Raw genomic sequence first — 14,222 nt, forward strand, 5'->3', positions numbered from 1 at the left:
ATGTTGGGTATCTATTTACTCAGTCTAACATCATCTTTCACATTATACAACATTTTTTTTTTTTTTGCGCAAAGATTGTGCGAGATAAAAAGTTGCAATGACCGCCATTTTATTCCCTAGGGTGTCTGCTAAAAAACATATATAATGTTTCGGGGCTCTGAGTAATTTTCTAGCAAAAAAATTGATTTCTTTCTCGTACATCACGGGACACAGAGAAGCATAGTAATTACTATGTGGGTTATAGAGTCTACCTTCAGGTGATGGACACTGGCACGCCCAAGAGAGGAAGTCCCCTCCCCTATATAACCCCTCCCATACCAGGAGTACCTCAGTACTATTTCTGGATCCGTCCAAAGTGCTTCTTAGCTAAAGTGGACAGTACCCAGGCCTCGGTTGAGAAGAACTGGGTTTTTTGCCTGTAATGCCTCTCATTTTGAGGGCTGGATCCTGGGTCCCAGTGCTTTGGTCAGACCCAATACCAAAAGCTTTCTGGCAGGGTGCGATACAGGTCCAGGGGTGTGGTGTTCCTGTCCATGGACCCCGGTCCCTGAAGGTCTGCAGACTCGTGATGGGCGAAGATTGGACTGCCTGTATTTTTGCACAGTCCTGCAGCGCTGGATAAGGTAAGTGAAGTGTCAGAACTTGGTTCTGCTGTGTCCTTCTTCTGAGCTATTATGCTAAATGCCTGAGAATGCCTGTGGTTAAGTCTGTGCTCTCTTCCTGTCATTTTGCATGACTTGTCCTGTTATGCTGACATTTGGTGTTCAGTGGTTGTGTGGGGTTGTCTAGTAGCTGGTACTTGCCTGGGTCCTCCTGTGTTTTCCGGCGGCTTACTCCGGGGAAAGGGGGGTCCCTCCAAGGCTGTGGCTGATGGGCAGGGGTTCAGCTGACTTCCCCACACGCTGCCTTCTCTGGCTGGAGTGGTGGCAGCACCTCGTGCACGGATGCTTTCCCTCGCCCCCTGCGGAGTTCCTTATAGCGGAACAATTATCCCTGGAAGAGGTTGACTTACCCTCAGGGGATCAGGGAGAGGGGCAGTCGGAGGTCTCTGACTCTGAGGATTCTACCCTGGAGGAACCTTTCTCGGCTTCTCAGTCCGAAAGGTTGTTAGTGCAGTCCCTTACTGAGATGGTCCGTTCGGCCTTCAAGTTACCCCTGTTAGAGCCAGCAGCTAGCTCGGTCTCTTCTTTGGGCTCTTTAAAAGCCCCTCAGATCACATCTACAATTTAAGCACTTCTTCCTTTCCTCATTCCCCTCACTCATGCTGGAGAGACCCACGGATTTCGAGCTCCTATGTGTGGCTGGTCCCTATGAACCAAAACAGATCTCATCCATATACAAGATTTTACATGAATTTTCCCCTATGACAGATGCTATGCATAAGTATATGAACAAATGGTCCTCTATCTTACAGCGTCCGATCTCGTTGCTGGATTGGGGGAAAATTTGGGCTAGTACATCAAAAATCTCACGTTGTGTGATACAGAAAGAGACTGCCTTTAAGATTTTGATGTTTTGGTATAGGACCCCAGACCTGTTAAATGCTCGTGACCCTGCCCTGTCTAATCTTTGTTGGAGATGTCAGGAGTCTGTGGGTTCCCCTTTTCATATTTTTTGGGAATGCCCCCTCATCAGCCCTTTGTGGATACAGATACAGGAGCTTTTACAGAAATTACTGTCTCACTCTGTGCCCTTGTCGCCTATACACTTCCTTTTGGGTTTGCCTCTTATAGATATACCTAAATCGTCACAGAAACGTATGTCCTTTGTTCTTCTAGCTGCCAAGAGGGCCATCCCTAGGTTATGGCTTTCCACTTCACCCCCCACCCTCCATCAAGTCCTCTCGATTATAGCTGACACACGTAAGATGGAACACCGAACAGCTAAGATTGAGGACACTTTACCTCTTTTTGATAAATCAGAATCATCCCATAAGGACCATATCTTATCATCAGACTCTCTATCTGAATCTCTTCACGGTACTTGATTCTCATGGTGCCTTTGTTTATTTGTACATCTACTCATTTGTCTATGTTTGTATCCTATCCATGCCTTTACTTTACTATTTTATGTGCGGAACTGGCTAATCTCTACAGGTTATGTTTGTAATGGATCACGGTTGGTTTATGAAACTTTAATGTTTGCCAGTCTTCCATGATTTCGTTTAAACCTGCCTGTTTACGCTGCTTTGTTTAAGATATGATTAGCTATGTATGTCTGATCGTTGAATTTCTCTGTCTTACTATTTGACGCTGTATTTTGTTTTTTGAAAATCTTTCATTAATAAACAATAACAAAAAAAAAAAGCCCCTCAGGCTAGCTACTCCTTTCCAACTCATCCGCTACTAGAGGGTCTTATCTATCAAGATTGGGAACGTCCAGATAGACTATTTCTGCCTCCTAAAAAATGTTCTGTTTTATATCCTATGGAGGAGAAGTTCACCAAAAAATGGAGTGTCCCTACAGTGGACGCAGCTATCTCCTGTGTGAACAAGACTCTGACCTGTCCGGTAGACAATGTTCAGATGTTTAAAGACGCGACGAATAAGAGATTGGTGACATTGTTAAAAACCTCATTCGCTAAAACCAGAGGGGTAACTCAACCTGCAGTAGCAGCTATTGGTATCTGCCAAGCCTTAAAAGACCAGATGAAGCAGGTTTTGAAGGATATCCCTGCTCAGCAGGCACGGGATTTGGCTGACTTTCCTAAAGCATTATGCTTTGCGGTAGATGCCATCAAGGACTCGATACAACCGTCCTCCCGCCTTACATTCCTTTTAGTACATATGCGTAGGCTGCTATGGTTGAAAAACTGGTCAGCTGAAACGTCCTGCAAGAAGCTTCTGGCCGGGTTTCCTTTCCACGGGAGCGTTTGTTCGGGTAGGATTTGGATAGATATATCCAGAAAAAATATCCAGCAGGAAAAGCACACTGTTGCCAGTTAAGAAAAGGTTTAGGGTTCCCTCCTCTTTTAAGAGGCCCACCTCTCCCGTTCCTGGAACTTCTGCTTCCAAGCAGTTCCGACGGCCTCCCGGTAGATCTAATGCCGGAGGGAAGTCTCGGGGGCAGCCGCAGGGTCCCAAAAAAACCTGGAACCGTAAGCCGGCCAAGCCAGCATCTAAGTCAGCATTATGAAGATTCGCCCCCACTCAGCCGGGTGGGGGGAAGACTTCAGCTGTTTGTGGGGGCTTGGCAAGAAAGGGTCCTCTCCGCGGGATACAGACTGGAGTTGCAGGAATTTCCTCCACCCCGCTTCTTGGCTTCAAGCGCCTCGAAAGACCTGGAAAAAAGAAAGTCTCTAGTTTTGGCTTTAGATCATCTATTATCCCAAGGGGTAATCATATAATTACCGGTAGAAGAGCAAGGTTTGGGTTTCTATTCCAACCTTTTTACCGTCCCAATGCCAAATGGAGATGTAAGACCCCATACTGGATCTCAAGGCCCTAAACCAGTTCCTAAATGTCCGATCTTTTCGGATGGAGTCAATACGGTCAGTGGTCGCTTCCTTATGGGGCGGAGAACTATTAGCGTCCATCGACATCAAAGACGCATACCTAAATATACCTATCTTTCTTGACCATCAGAAGCTGTTACGATTCGTGATAGATCAACGCCATTTTCAGTTTGTGGCTTTACCCTTCGGGCTGGCCACTGCGCCTCTGTGTTTACGAAGGTCCTGGCCCCCCTGTTGGCCAATCTGAGGTCTCAGGGCATATCTTTAATGGCCTACTTGGACGATCTGTTGTTGATGGATCGCTCGGTTGCCGATCTGAACCTAGCAGGACACAGAACCGTGAGGTACCTGGAGTCCATGGGTTGGATTCTCAATCTGGACAAATCAGCCTTAGTTCCTGTGAAAAGGCTGGAATATTTAGGTCTACTTATAGACACAGATCAGAAAAAGATCTTTTTGCCCCAGGCAAAGGTCGATTCCTTAAAGGAGCTGGTCCATATGGTCAGTACAAAGCAACAGCCATCCATTCGCCTTTGTATGCGACTGTTGGGGAAAATGGTAGCTTCATTCAAGGCCATTCCATTTGCCCAGTTCCACTCAATGAAATTACAGAACGCCATCTTGTCCGCATGGAACAAAAAGGTCCAAGCTTTAGACTTCCCTATGTTGCTGTCCCCAACAGTCCGGCAGAGCCTTTGTTGGTGGCAAGTTCCTCAAAATTTGCAAAAGGGGATGTCCTTTGTTCCAAGTTCTTGGAGGGTAGTCACTACAGATGCCAGTCTTATAGGCTGGGGTGCAGTCCTGGGGGAGCTATCTCTCCAGGGAAAGTGGTCAGTCTCAGAGAGATCTCTACTCCTCAACCTGCTAGAGATCTGGGCAGCACTACTAGCCCTAAGAGCACGGACAAACAAATTGCAGGGGTACCCAGTCAGAATACACTCCGACAATGCCTCGGTTGTGGCGTACATAAATCACCAGGGTGGCACGAGGAGTCGTGCGGCCCAAAAAGAATCAGATCAGATACTGATTTGGGCAGAAAAGCATGTCACGTGCATATCAGCGATCTTCATTCCGGGAATAGACAATTGGCAGGCAGACTTCTTGAGTCACCAACAATTGCTTCCAGGGGAATGGGCTCTTCACCCCGACATCTTCCTGGGCATATGTCAAAGGTGGGGAACACCAGATGTGGATCTCCTGGCATCAAGGTTCAAAGCGAAAGTGGACAATTTTCTGTCCTGGAGAAGAGATCCGCTCGCTTGCGGTACAAATGCGCTGGTGTTTCCGTGGGATCGGTTCTCCCTAATTTATGCGTTCCCTCCGTTGCAATTGTTACCTCGCCTCCTTCGCAGGATAAGGTTGGAGGAAAAAACTGTGATTTTGGTTGCTCTAGCTTGGCCCAGAAGGTCCTGGTATGCAGAGATTGTAAGAATGTCGGTAGGACATCCATGGACCCTTCCGCTTCGTCCAGACCTGCTCTCACAGGGGCCAATATTCCACCCTTCCTTACGGTCTCTAAATTTAACGGTCTGGCTATTGAATCCCATATCCTAAAGAGGAGGGGTCTCTCTAATTCTGTAGTGTCTACACTAATGCCAGAAAACCAGCGTCCAGGCTTATTTATTACAGGGTATGGAAGGCATATGTGGCCTGGTGCGAAGCCAAAGGGTGGCATCCTCGTAGGTATGTCATTGGCAGAGTACTGGAGTTTCTGCAGTTGGGGGCAGACATGAATTTAGCCTTGAGTACCATCAAAGGTCAGGTCTCGGCCTTATCAATATTTTTTCAAAGGCCACTGGCTACACATTCGCTAATTAAGATTTTTTACAAGAGGTGATTCGTATTAATCCTCCAATTAAAACCCTGTTGTGCCCATGGGACCTAAATCTTGTTCTTTCTGTTCTACAGAGCCTCTGTCCCACATTCCCTTGGTCCTCTTGACCAGGAAGTTGGTCTTTTTGGTAGCCATATCCTCTGCCAGGAGGGTATCGGAGTTGGCGGCTCTTTTATGTAAGGAGCCATACCTAGATCTTCACAAAGACAGAGTGGTCTTGTGGCCTCATCTGGCCTTCCTTCCCAAGGTTGTGTCAAATTTTCATCTAAACCAGGATCTGGTTCTCCCTTCATTTTTTCCAGAAACTTGTTCTGTGAAAGAAAAATCATTGCATACTCTGGATGTAGTGAGGGCAGTTAAGGTCTATCTTAAGGCTACATCTCAGATTTGGAAGACAGAGATATTCTATTCATTCCGGAAGGCCCCAGAAGGGGACAGGCAGCGTCTAAGTCTACTATCTCTAAGTGAATTCGACAGGCCATTACTCAAGCTTGTGGCTTGAAAGGGAAGTTTTGTCCGTTTTAAAGTTAAAGCGCACTCCACTAGAGCGGTTGGCACTTCTTGGGCAGTGCATCATCAAGCCTCCATGGCTCAGGTCTGTAAGGCCACGACTTGGTCGTCAGTCCATACTTTCACTAAGTTTTATCAATTGGATATAAGAAAAAATGAGGAAGTTGCCTTTGGGCGCAGTTTAATTCCTCACGTCTGATGGCGCCCGGCATATTTTGGTGTCTCCCTCCCCTCATTGGCATTGCTTTAGGACATCCCACATAGTAATTACTATGCTTCTCTGTGTCCCGTGATGTACGATAAAGAAAATAGGATTTTTATAACAGCTTACCTGTAAAATCCTTTTCTTGGAGTACATCACGGGACACAGAGCTCCCGCCCCTTTTGTTTGGGGATATGGGGACACTTATTGCTTTGCTACAAAACTGAGGTACTCCCGGTATGGGAGGGGTTATATAGGGGAGGGGACTTCCTGTCTTGGGCGTGCCAGTGTCCATCACCTGAAGGTAGACTCTATAACCCACATAGTAATTACTATGCTTCTCTGTGTCCCGTGATGTACTCCAAGAAAAGGATTTTACAGGTAAGCTGTTATAAAAATCCTATTTTTTACATGATGGAGAGAGGTGCCAGAATAGGCCCATTATGGAAGTGGTTAAAGACATGTCCCCTGTGTGCTTCACCTTTAGCCCTGCCCCGATTTGTGAGTCCTCCATTTTTTGCTAGTGCCCTAAGGCAGTGTTTCTCAACTCTATGAAAACATGACCGGTTGGGGCACCTTGAGGACTGGAGTTGAGAAACACTGCCCTAAGGTGATGGATCTTTTCTACTTCACAAATAAATCACTCTTGGCTTAAAAAGCTGTTTTAGTTTTCTTTATTATTTTTCCTCAAAGTCTTCAATCAACTCCTCACTGCCTTCTAATGCCACGATAAGAAGCAGTGCATTCGGTTCAGAAAAACCTTGTTAGACCTCAGGAGCTGCACCTCTATCCCACACTGTCGGGACATCCTTTAATGTTGCTTAGGGCATTGGATCCAGCATGGTCAATCACCTTGGCGCTTGCATGGTGCAATGTATGGTAGTCAGATGCAGGGTGCCATGCAGGTCCATGCTCCATCAATGTGAAACCCAGACCTTGAAGACCCCTTCAGGATTATGCTCGCTGTGACGGGAAAGGCTTGGACTGTATATACAGCCCAGTGTTATGGCCCATGGCAGTATCTGAATTGCATTCACTAGTGTAAATTTTAAAAATTTGGCACTAAAAGTCAACTACTCAAAGCTTAGTCTCTGGTAGATGACCAGGTAATATGTTGCACCACAGGTCATACATTTGAAGGCCAAATTTGCCTAGAGCCCTTATATGATACTCAGGTACCCCCCCCCCCCCCCTTCCATGAGGATTCGCTACAGGATGGTCTACACCCTGTAGATTACTGCATTTTTTGGAGGGGGGGGGGATATGATTACCCTGTATTCCACACCTCACTGCGTGAGTACTCCACAGGGCAATACCTCACACATAGTTATTGCGGAGACCAGGCGAAAGGGAGTAAAACCAAACATTCGCTCTGCCGAAGGCCCACACAACACTCAATCTCAGAGTGATAATAGGCCTCTTGCAATGGAGCAAGAACCAACTTTACCACCAATCTCTGCATTCAATTCTAACTCTATTTCAGACACGCGTCAAGCAACCTATTTAAAAAAGGCAGACATCCATGTCACAATTTCTTGGACAATCCTTAATACAGTCATCTTTTCTCAGGAATAAAAAACGCTGTGCCTCTACACTACTCCCATTTCTATACCTTAGTCAGATCCTGATATGCTTGCCCTACACGGGTAGAAGGGACTGATGAGGACATTGAGGCTGTATTGGAGGAAGCTGGGAAAGATTTTTCTCCCCCAGCACGTCACTATATTAAGTAGGTTGATTCACACAACATGCTTGCTAACGTGGAAAGTTCAGATGGCTCTGCAATATTGCCACAAGGTTTTTGCAGAGGCACTCTGACGTTGGATCTTTGACCCTTGTTGGGCCAGTTGGCACAGTTCTATTTGCCCAGTGGTTGCCCACCTTTTTCATTCAATGCTTGCAGCCATTACAGGGTCTATGAATACTTTGTCCTGTATTACACAATTAAGATAAGTAGATTTTTGACGTACCTATAAATTCCATATCTTAAGGTACAGGCCACATTCCATTCCTCAATAACTCAACATTACTTGACCAAAAAACTGAGGACCCACGGAGTAGGGTAGGTGTAAAGGAACCCCAAATGGGACAGGGGTTAACGCCGTTTACGATACTCCATTCCGAACCCAAGACAGCTACCGACACTCCACAATCCAGCAGATGAACCCCAATAACGAGACACAGCTCTGTTTGAGGTTCAAACGAATAGACCCTTTAATGGTAAACTCATGCTTTTATACAGTTAGAAACCCCAAGAACAATGACTTAACTCCACCCACAACATTATACAATACACATCTTTTAGTCAGACTTTCTGGCACCAGGTCTGACACAATCCACATGAGCTAATTAGCTACATCTGACAAGTCAGACATCATGACTCCGGCTTCTCTCACCTGCTATACAATACACATTCCTTTAGTAGACATAAGTCACACATCTGACCTTTTAGACTGTGCTAACTCAAAATACACCTCTATCATCAATAGAAATTCACACAATACAGTGTCAGTTGGCATAACACAATGAAAGGTCTTTAGAAGCCAGACTAAGGTTAGTTTACATGACAGTAGCAGACTTAATTACCCCCTTAACAGTCTGTGTTCCCACATGAATGAGTCACTCTTCTATTGACCTGTTGGGTTTAGAATCAACAACCTGTAATTAGTTCTTGCAGACATTCTTGAATATATTGTGGATTACAGACCCATGTTAAAACAATCCAACATATGACCCTTATTTCCTGGCTCAATCTGTGTAAGGGCTTCTGGGTCCCACGGCCCTCCTGTTACAGTAGGCTTATACAGAAATGGTGGCCGGAGGTCCTGCCCTTAAAAACGTTTCCAGTGTCCAAATACCTGAAGGTACAAGCCAAGGTCTATGACTACTTTGCCTGTGTCCTATGCTGTACTCCAAGATATGGAATTTACAGGTAACTCAAAATTCCTCTTTTTTTGTTGGCAGTAATGTTTAAAATACACATATAAAACACTTGCTTTTGTGAAAATGCATGAAGTTATGTGTAATGCAGGTTTTGTTGCCCAAGTACACTACACAAATATTACATACATTTTTATGGGAGAAAGATGAACAAACCTGATTAGTTTGTATGACAGTTCTATGTTTGCTGCTATTCCCCTATCGAAAACAAACAAACACATTTTTACATTAAGAACTGCCTAGATGTGAATGCAACCTCAGATTCAGACTTACACATGTTACATGAGTCCTTTATACCCCTATAACACCTTTTTGAAGGCCCCTTTTTATATACTTGCTCCTGGCCAAATTTCTCAGTGCAGGGTCCCTTTAAATATAATTTTAATGGCAGGTTGGAATCGGATTGATGACTATGTTTAATGTACTGCAAGAAATGCACAAACACAAGATCCACCCACCTGGAAGCGATATTTAAAGGTATCGAAACCAAGAACCCAACATTTTTTTACACCGATCAGAGATAACATTATAACTATTGACAGGTAAAGTGAATAACATTGATTATCTTGTTACAATGGCATTTGAAAGTGGGTGGAATATATTAAAGAGGATTGCAATCTGCTCATATAATTTGTCATAAAAACACCTTGGGCATTCTGAAGCTTCCCTCCAACCACTTTGCATATTATTTTATATGTACTGTGATTCTGTACTTGACAAATATGCTGCAGAAATCTCCCTTCACCAAGTCTGGCTGTAATCATTTTAACTGTGAGCAGCTGGAGCTGTGCCTGTTCACTTCCTGGATTTACACAGACACACCTCCAACTCTGCAGCCCTGCAGCTCTCATTGGCCCTCTTATGACTCATCCCACCTCCCTTCCGGGAAAACTCTCACAAGAGTAAGAGAGAGAGAGAGCTGTGCATATGTCATAAGCCTAGGCTAATGACCAGACAAGAAACAGGAAGGGGGCTGTATAAGGTATTTACTGGCAGAAAAAAAAATGTTTTACTATCCAAAGTTAAAACAACATTTGATATTATTATTATTATACAGGATTTATATAGCGCCAACAGTTTATGCAGCGCTTTACAACTTGAGGGTAGACAGTAAAAATACAAAACACTTTAATACAGTAGGAATCAGAGGGCCCTGTTTCTTAGAGCTTACAGTCTAAGAGATGCATTAATAGATAGAAAGTTGAAAAGAAATTACTGAAGGTCTGCTTTAAGCAGCTAGTAAACATGTTGTCCCTGAAGGTGATATGTTGAAAGCAGGAAAAATGGGCAAGCGTAAGGATTTGAGCGACTTTGACAAGGTTCAAATTGTAATAGGTTGACAATTGGGTCAGAGCATCTCCAAGACTGCAGCTCTTGTGGGATTTTCTGGTCTGCAGTAGTTGGAACCTACCAGAAATGATCCAAGAAAGGAAAACTTGCAAATTGGTCTTAGCTTATTAATGCATGTGGGGAGCAAAGGCTGGCCCATGTAGTTTGATAAAATAGAAGAACTACTGTAGCTCTAATTGATGAAAAAGTTAATGGGGGTTTAACCACTTGCCACCCAGGCCAATTCTGCCATTTCTCTCCTACATGTAAAAATCATAATTTTTTTGCTAGAAAATTACACAGAACATTATATATTTTTTTAGCAGAGACCATAGACAAAAAGATGGTAGTCGTTGCACGGTATTTGTGCAGCAATTTTTCAACCATTTCATGCATTAAAAAAAAAAAAAAACTTGGTTAGTTTTATTTCCGCGCTCGTGGAATGGGGCCAAAGTCTAGTTTTTAAAAATACCCATAGGCGACACTTTAAGTTTTTTTTACAGGTTACATGTTCTGAGTTGGAGGAGGTCTAGTGCTAGAATTATTGCTCTTGCTCTAACAATCGCGGCAATACCTCACATGTGTTGTTTGAATGCCCTTTACAAATGGGGGCGCGAATTACGTATGCGTTCGCTTCTGCAAGCGAGCACGCGGGAACAGGGGCACTTTAACAATTTCTTTTATTTATTGTTAATTTTACTTTTATTTTTCTATTTTGACACTTTCTTTTTACATTATTTTTTGTTATCACTTTTATTCCTATTATAAGGTATTTAAACATCCCTTGTAATAGGAATAGTGCATGACAGGATCCTCTTTGCTGTGAGATCTGAGATCAATTAGTCCCCAGATCTCCCCTCTATGCTGGGAAGCCTGAAATAAAAAAAATAAAAAAAGAAAGATCTCGGCTTCCCAGCCGAGGCAGTAGCATGTTTTCAAATGCAGAGGTCGGGTGTGACATCATAAGCACCTACAGTGGGCATGCAAGCATCGGAACTGGACCACACAGCAATGGAAGAAGATGGCCAGGTCTGATGAATTCCATAATGGTTTGAGTAACAACAAGTTTGAGGTGTTGACATGGCCTCCACATTCTCCAGATCTCAGTCCTAACGAGCATCTGTGGGATGTGCTGGAAAAACAAGTCTGATCCATAGAGGCCCCACCTCGCATCTTACAGGACTTAAAGAATCTGCTATTAATGGCTTGGTGCCAGATACCACAGCATACCTTCAGAGGTCTAGTAAAATCCATGCCTTGAAGGGTTATGGTGAGTGGTCATAATGTTATGACTAATTGGTGTATATTGCAGCTGATCAGTAATTTGATGTGTTGACTGCATTTGTTTGAGTTTTTTTTAGTTTTTTTTTCCCATCCTGAAACGCTCACTCAGTGTTCTGTATTGGTAGAGGGGCAGCTTTATTAACTAGAACAGGAAGTGGTTTTAGACTACAAACACCTCCCGCCTCCTCTTTTCCATATCATAGGGGGGGTGGTCTGTAGTTTACAAAGGGAAAATGTGCAGGGCTGATAAATACTGCAAGCAATTTGTCTTTCTCACAGGATCAACGTTTTTTTATTATTTTTTTTATTAAGCACACAAAACACTTTTTTTTTTAACTTTGTTTATTAGTTTTCTGCAATTACAATCATCAAAAAAAAGGCACAGTAATTGTTACAACACCGGCATAAAATGACGTAGAATTCAATCAGCCCATATCAATCAACAATTCTCCCCTCCCTGAGAATAAGTACCCCGGTCCCTCAACGGAGGAACAATAACAACAGTTGCTCCAGGGTATCCCACGTGGACCACACTTGGCCCCCTATCGTAGATACACAACAAAAAGTGGAAATACCTGTTAGATACCGAACAAATCCCTCAACACATTCACGCACACCCAAGCATCCATCCAGACCGTTCTACCAGCCCCCCCACGCCCAGACTGTTCACACCCCAGCCACCCAGCGATCACCAGAACCCCCCTGCCCATAGCCCTTTATGGCTGAGAGAGTGGGGGTATCCTTCCAGAAGGAGTCCGCAATATCCAGCCAGGGTTGCCAGATCTTGTTAAACTTTTTGGGACAGGCCCTGCCTTTATATATGCACTTAAATATGGGTAAGACCTTATTCACCATACGATACAACATTTGAATATCCGGGGCAGATGCACTCTTCCAATGTAACAAGATCAGTTTCCTAGCATAGAACAAAACTATTCGTATCAGAATTTGCGCATGAGTTGTAGGTATAGAGTCATTGAGCACACCCAACAATCCAACCTCTGGAGTGAGAGGAACGGGGAAGTGTAGAGTGTCCCTAAAAAAAGAAAACAAGTCCTTCCAATATGATAATACAGCAGGGCATGACCAAAACATGTGTATGTAGTCGGCCTCAGTGGAGTCACACCTAGGACAGCAAGCACTAGAAACCAGACCCATACGGGCCAACCTGGCAGGAGTATAGTGTAACTGGTGAATAAATTTAAATTGAACGTACTGATCATTGGACCCAATAAGATCAAGGAAGCAAACCTCCGAGGCCTCCTCCCACCCCTCCTCGGACAGCCCCGGAATGTCCACCCCCCATTTCCGCTGAGCAATCAGAAAGGGTTTAACCCCCGCCGACTGGAGGCGTGAGTAAAATGTCGTAACCAGTTTTCCAATATCTGAGTATGACATGAGCGATTCAGTGAGCTCCTGGATCAGACCCTCAAATTGAGTCCATACTGCGTGGCGGAGTGACATATACCTGAATAGAGATTTATCCGGTACCCCACTGCGTACCCTCAAGTCCTCGAATGAAGTAAACACACAAAACACTTTAATGATAAAATTATATTGATATATACATATATATAATTTCTTTTTTTTCCTTTTTTACAGTTGATTGCACTAAAAAGAAAGCTTTTTCCCAGGAGGAGAATGCAGCCTGAAGTTACCACAGAAAGAAGTAAAGTGTGAAACAGGACTGATTCAATACCAGACTACCTCATAAGTGAATGAAGGACAGAGTCATATCAGCATCTTGTTTTAAAAGATAAAGGACTCCGCTTAATTCGTCATTGATGACTCCAATGATAAGTATTCCGGCTGCTATGAGGTGGTTTCGCTTAAGTGTTATTTCATGGGAAGTTCATCCTGCAAATTTCGCAAGAGGCATAGGTGTGTGTGAATGCAGATTATTGGTGCCACTGGAATATAATCTGTGAGGATCTAACCTATAGGTCAGCTACTGCTTTGAACATCTGACCTTTAAAACCAAAGGATTATGAAATGACAACACATAAAGATGATGTGTCATTAAAAGTGACAGCTCGGCGTGGGCAAATCAAACCATATTTTTGGTTAAATATTTTGCTTCCAGCACTCCTTTTTGGACTGTTTTATGTTTTAAATTAATTAAATGTGTACTGCAATCTTCAAAACAGATATGGATATCAGAATTGTGTGACTTATGAATGTATTTCTTTTATGTGTGTAAATAACCAGTCAAGTGCCTATGTACAGCTAATTCATGTTTTGTCCTAATGCTGGACTAATTGTTTTAGGGGTGTTGGGTTTGCTCTGTAATCAAGTGTTTCTTTTTCCCTTGGAAATGCACTACTAGTTAAGCATATTATCATTTTTGACCATTAGAATTTCATATCGGATTAGCAATATGGTTTTAAGCTGTCATTACTGACCTTTCTTAAAAATGCTACTTGCCTGGCTGGCTGATATGACCTCTGCAATATACCATGGCATGGTATCAAAATCAATTTCTGGGCCACATCCTGACTGATGGCAGCCCATTCTTGCATAATCAATGCTTGGAGTTTGTCAGAATTTGTGTTTTTTGTTTTTGTTTTTATTTTTCACCCGCCTCTTGAGAATTGACCACAAGTTCTCAATGAGATTAAGGTCTGGAGAGTTTCCTGGCCACTGACCCAAAATGGTAATGTTTTTTTCCC

The 14,222-nt window shown here is 43.6% G+C and overlaps 1 protein-coding gene across 1 annotated transcript in view; it reads left to right on the forward strand.

Moving 5' to 3' along the window:
- GNPTAB (N-acetylglucosamine-1-phosphate transferase subunits alpha and beta) overlaps nucleotides 1-13,929 on the forward strand; it is a 134,704-nt gene extending 120,775 nt beyond the window's left edge. Inside the window, exon 21 of the mRNA XM_040344292.1 lies at nucleotides 13,156-13,929. Within this exon, the coding sequence (XP_040200226.1) occupies nucleotides 13,156-13,233 (78 nt within the window). The 3' untranslated portion in view covers nucleotides 13,234-13,929. The remainder of the gene's footprint in view (nucleotides 1-13,155) is intronic.
- The last annotated feature ends 293 nt before the right edge of the window (nucleotides 13,930-14,222 follow it).

The sequence above is a fragment of the Rana temporaria genome, chromosome 3 (genome assembly GCF_905171775.1).
Source record: "Rana temporaria chromosome 3, aRanTem1.1, whole genome shotgun sequence".
In the NCBI taxonomy this organism is placed as follows: domain Eukaryota; kingdom Metazoa; phylum Chordata; class Amphibia; order Anura; family Ranidae; genus Rana; species Rana temporaria.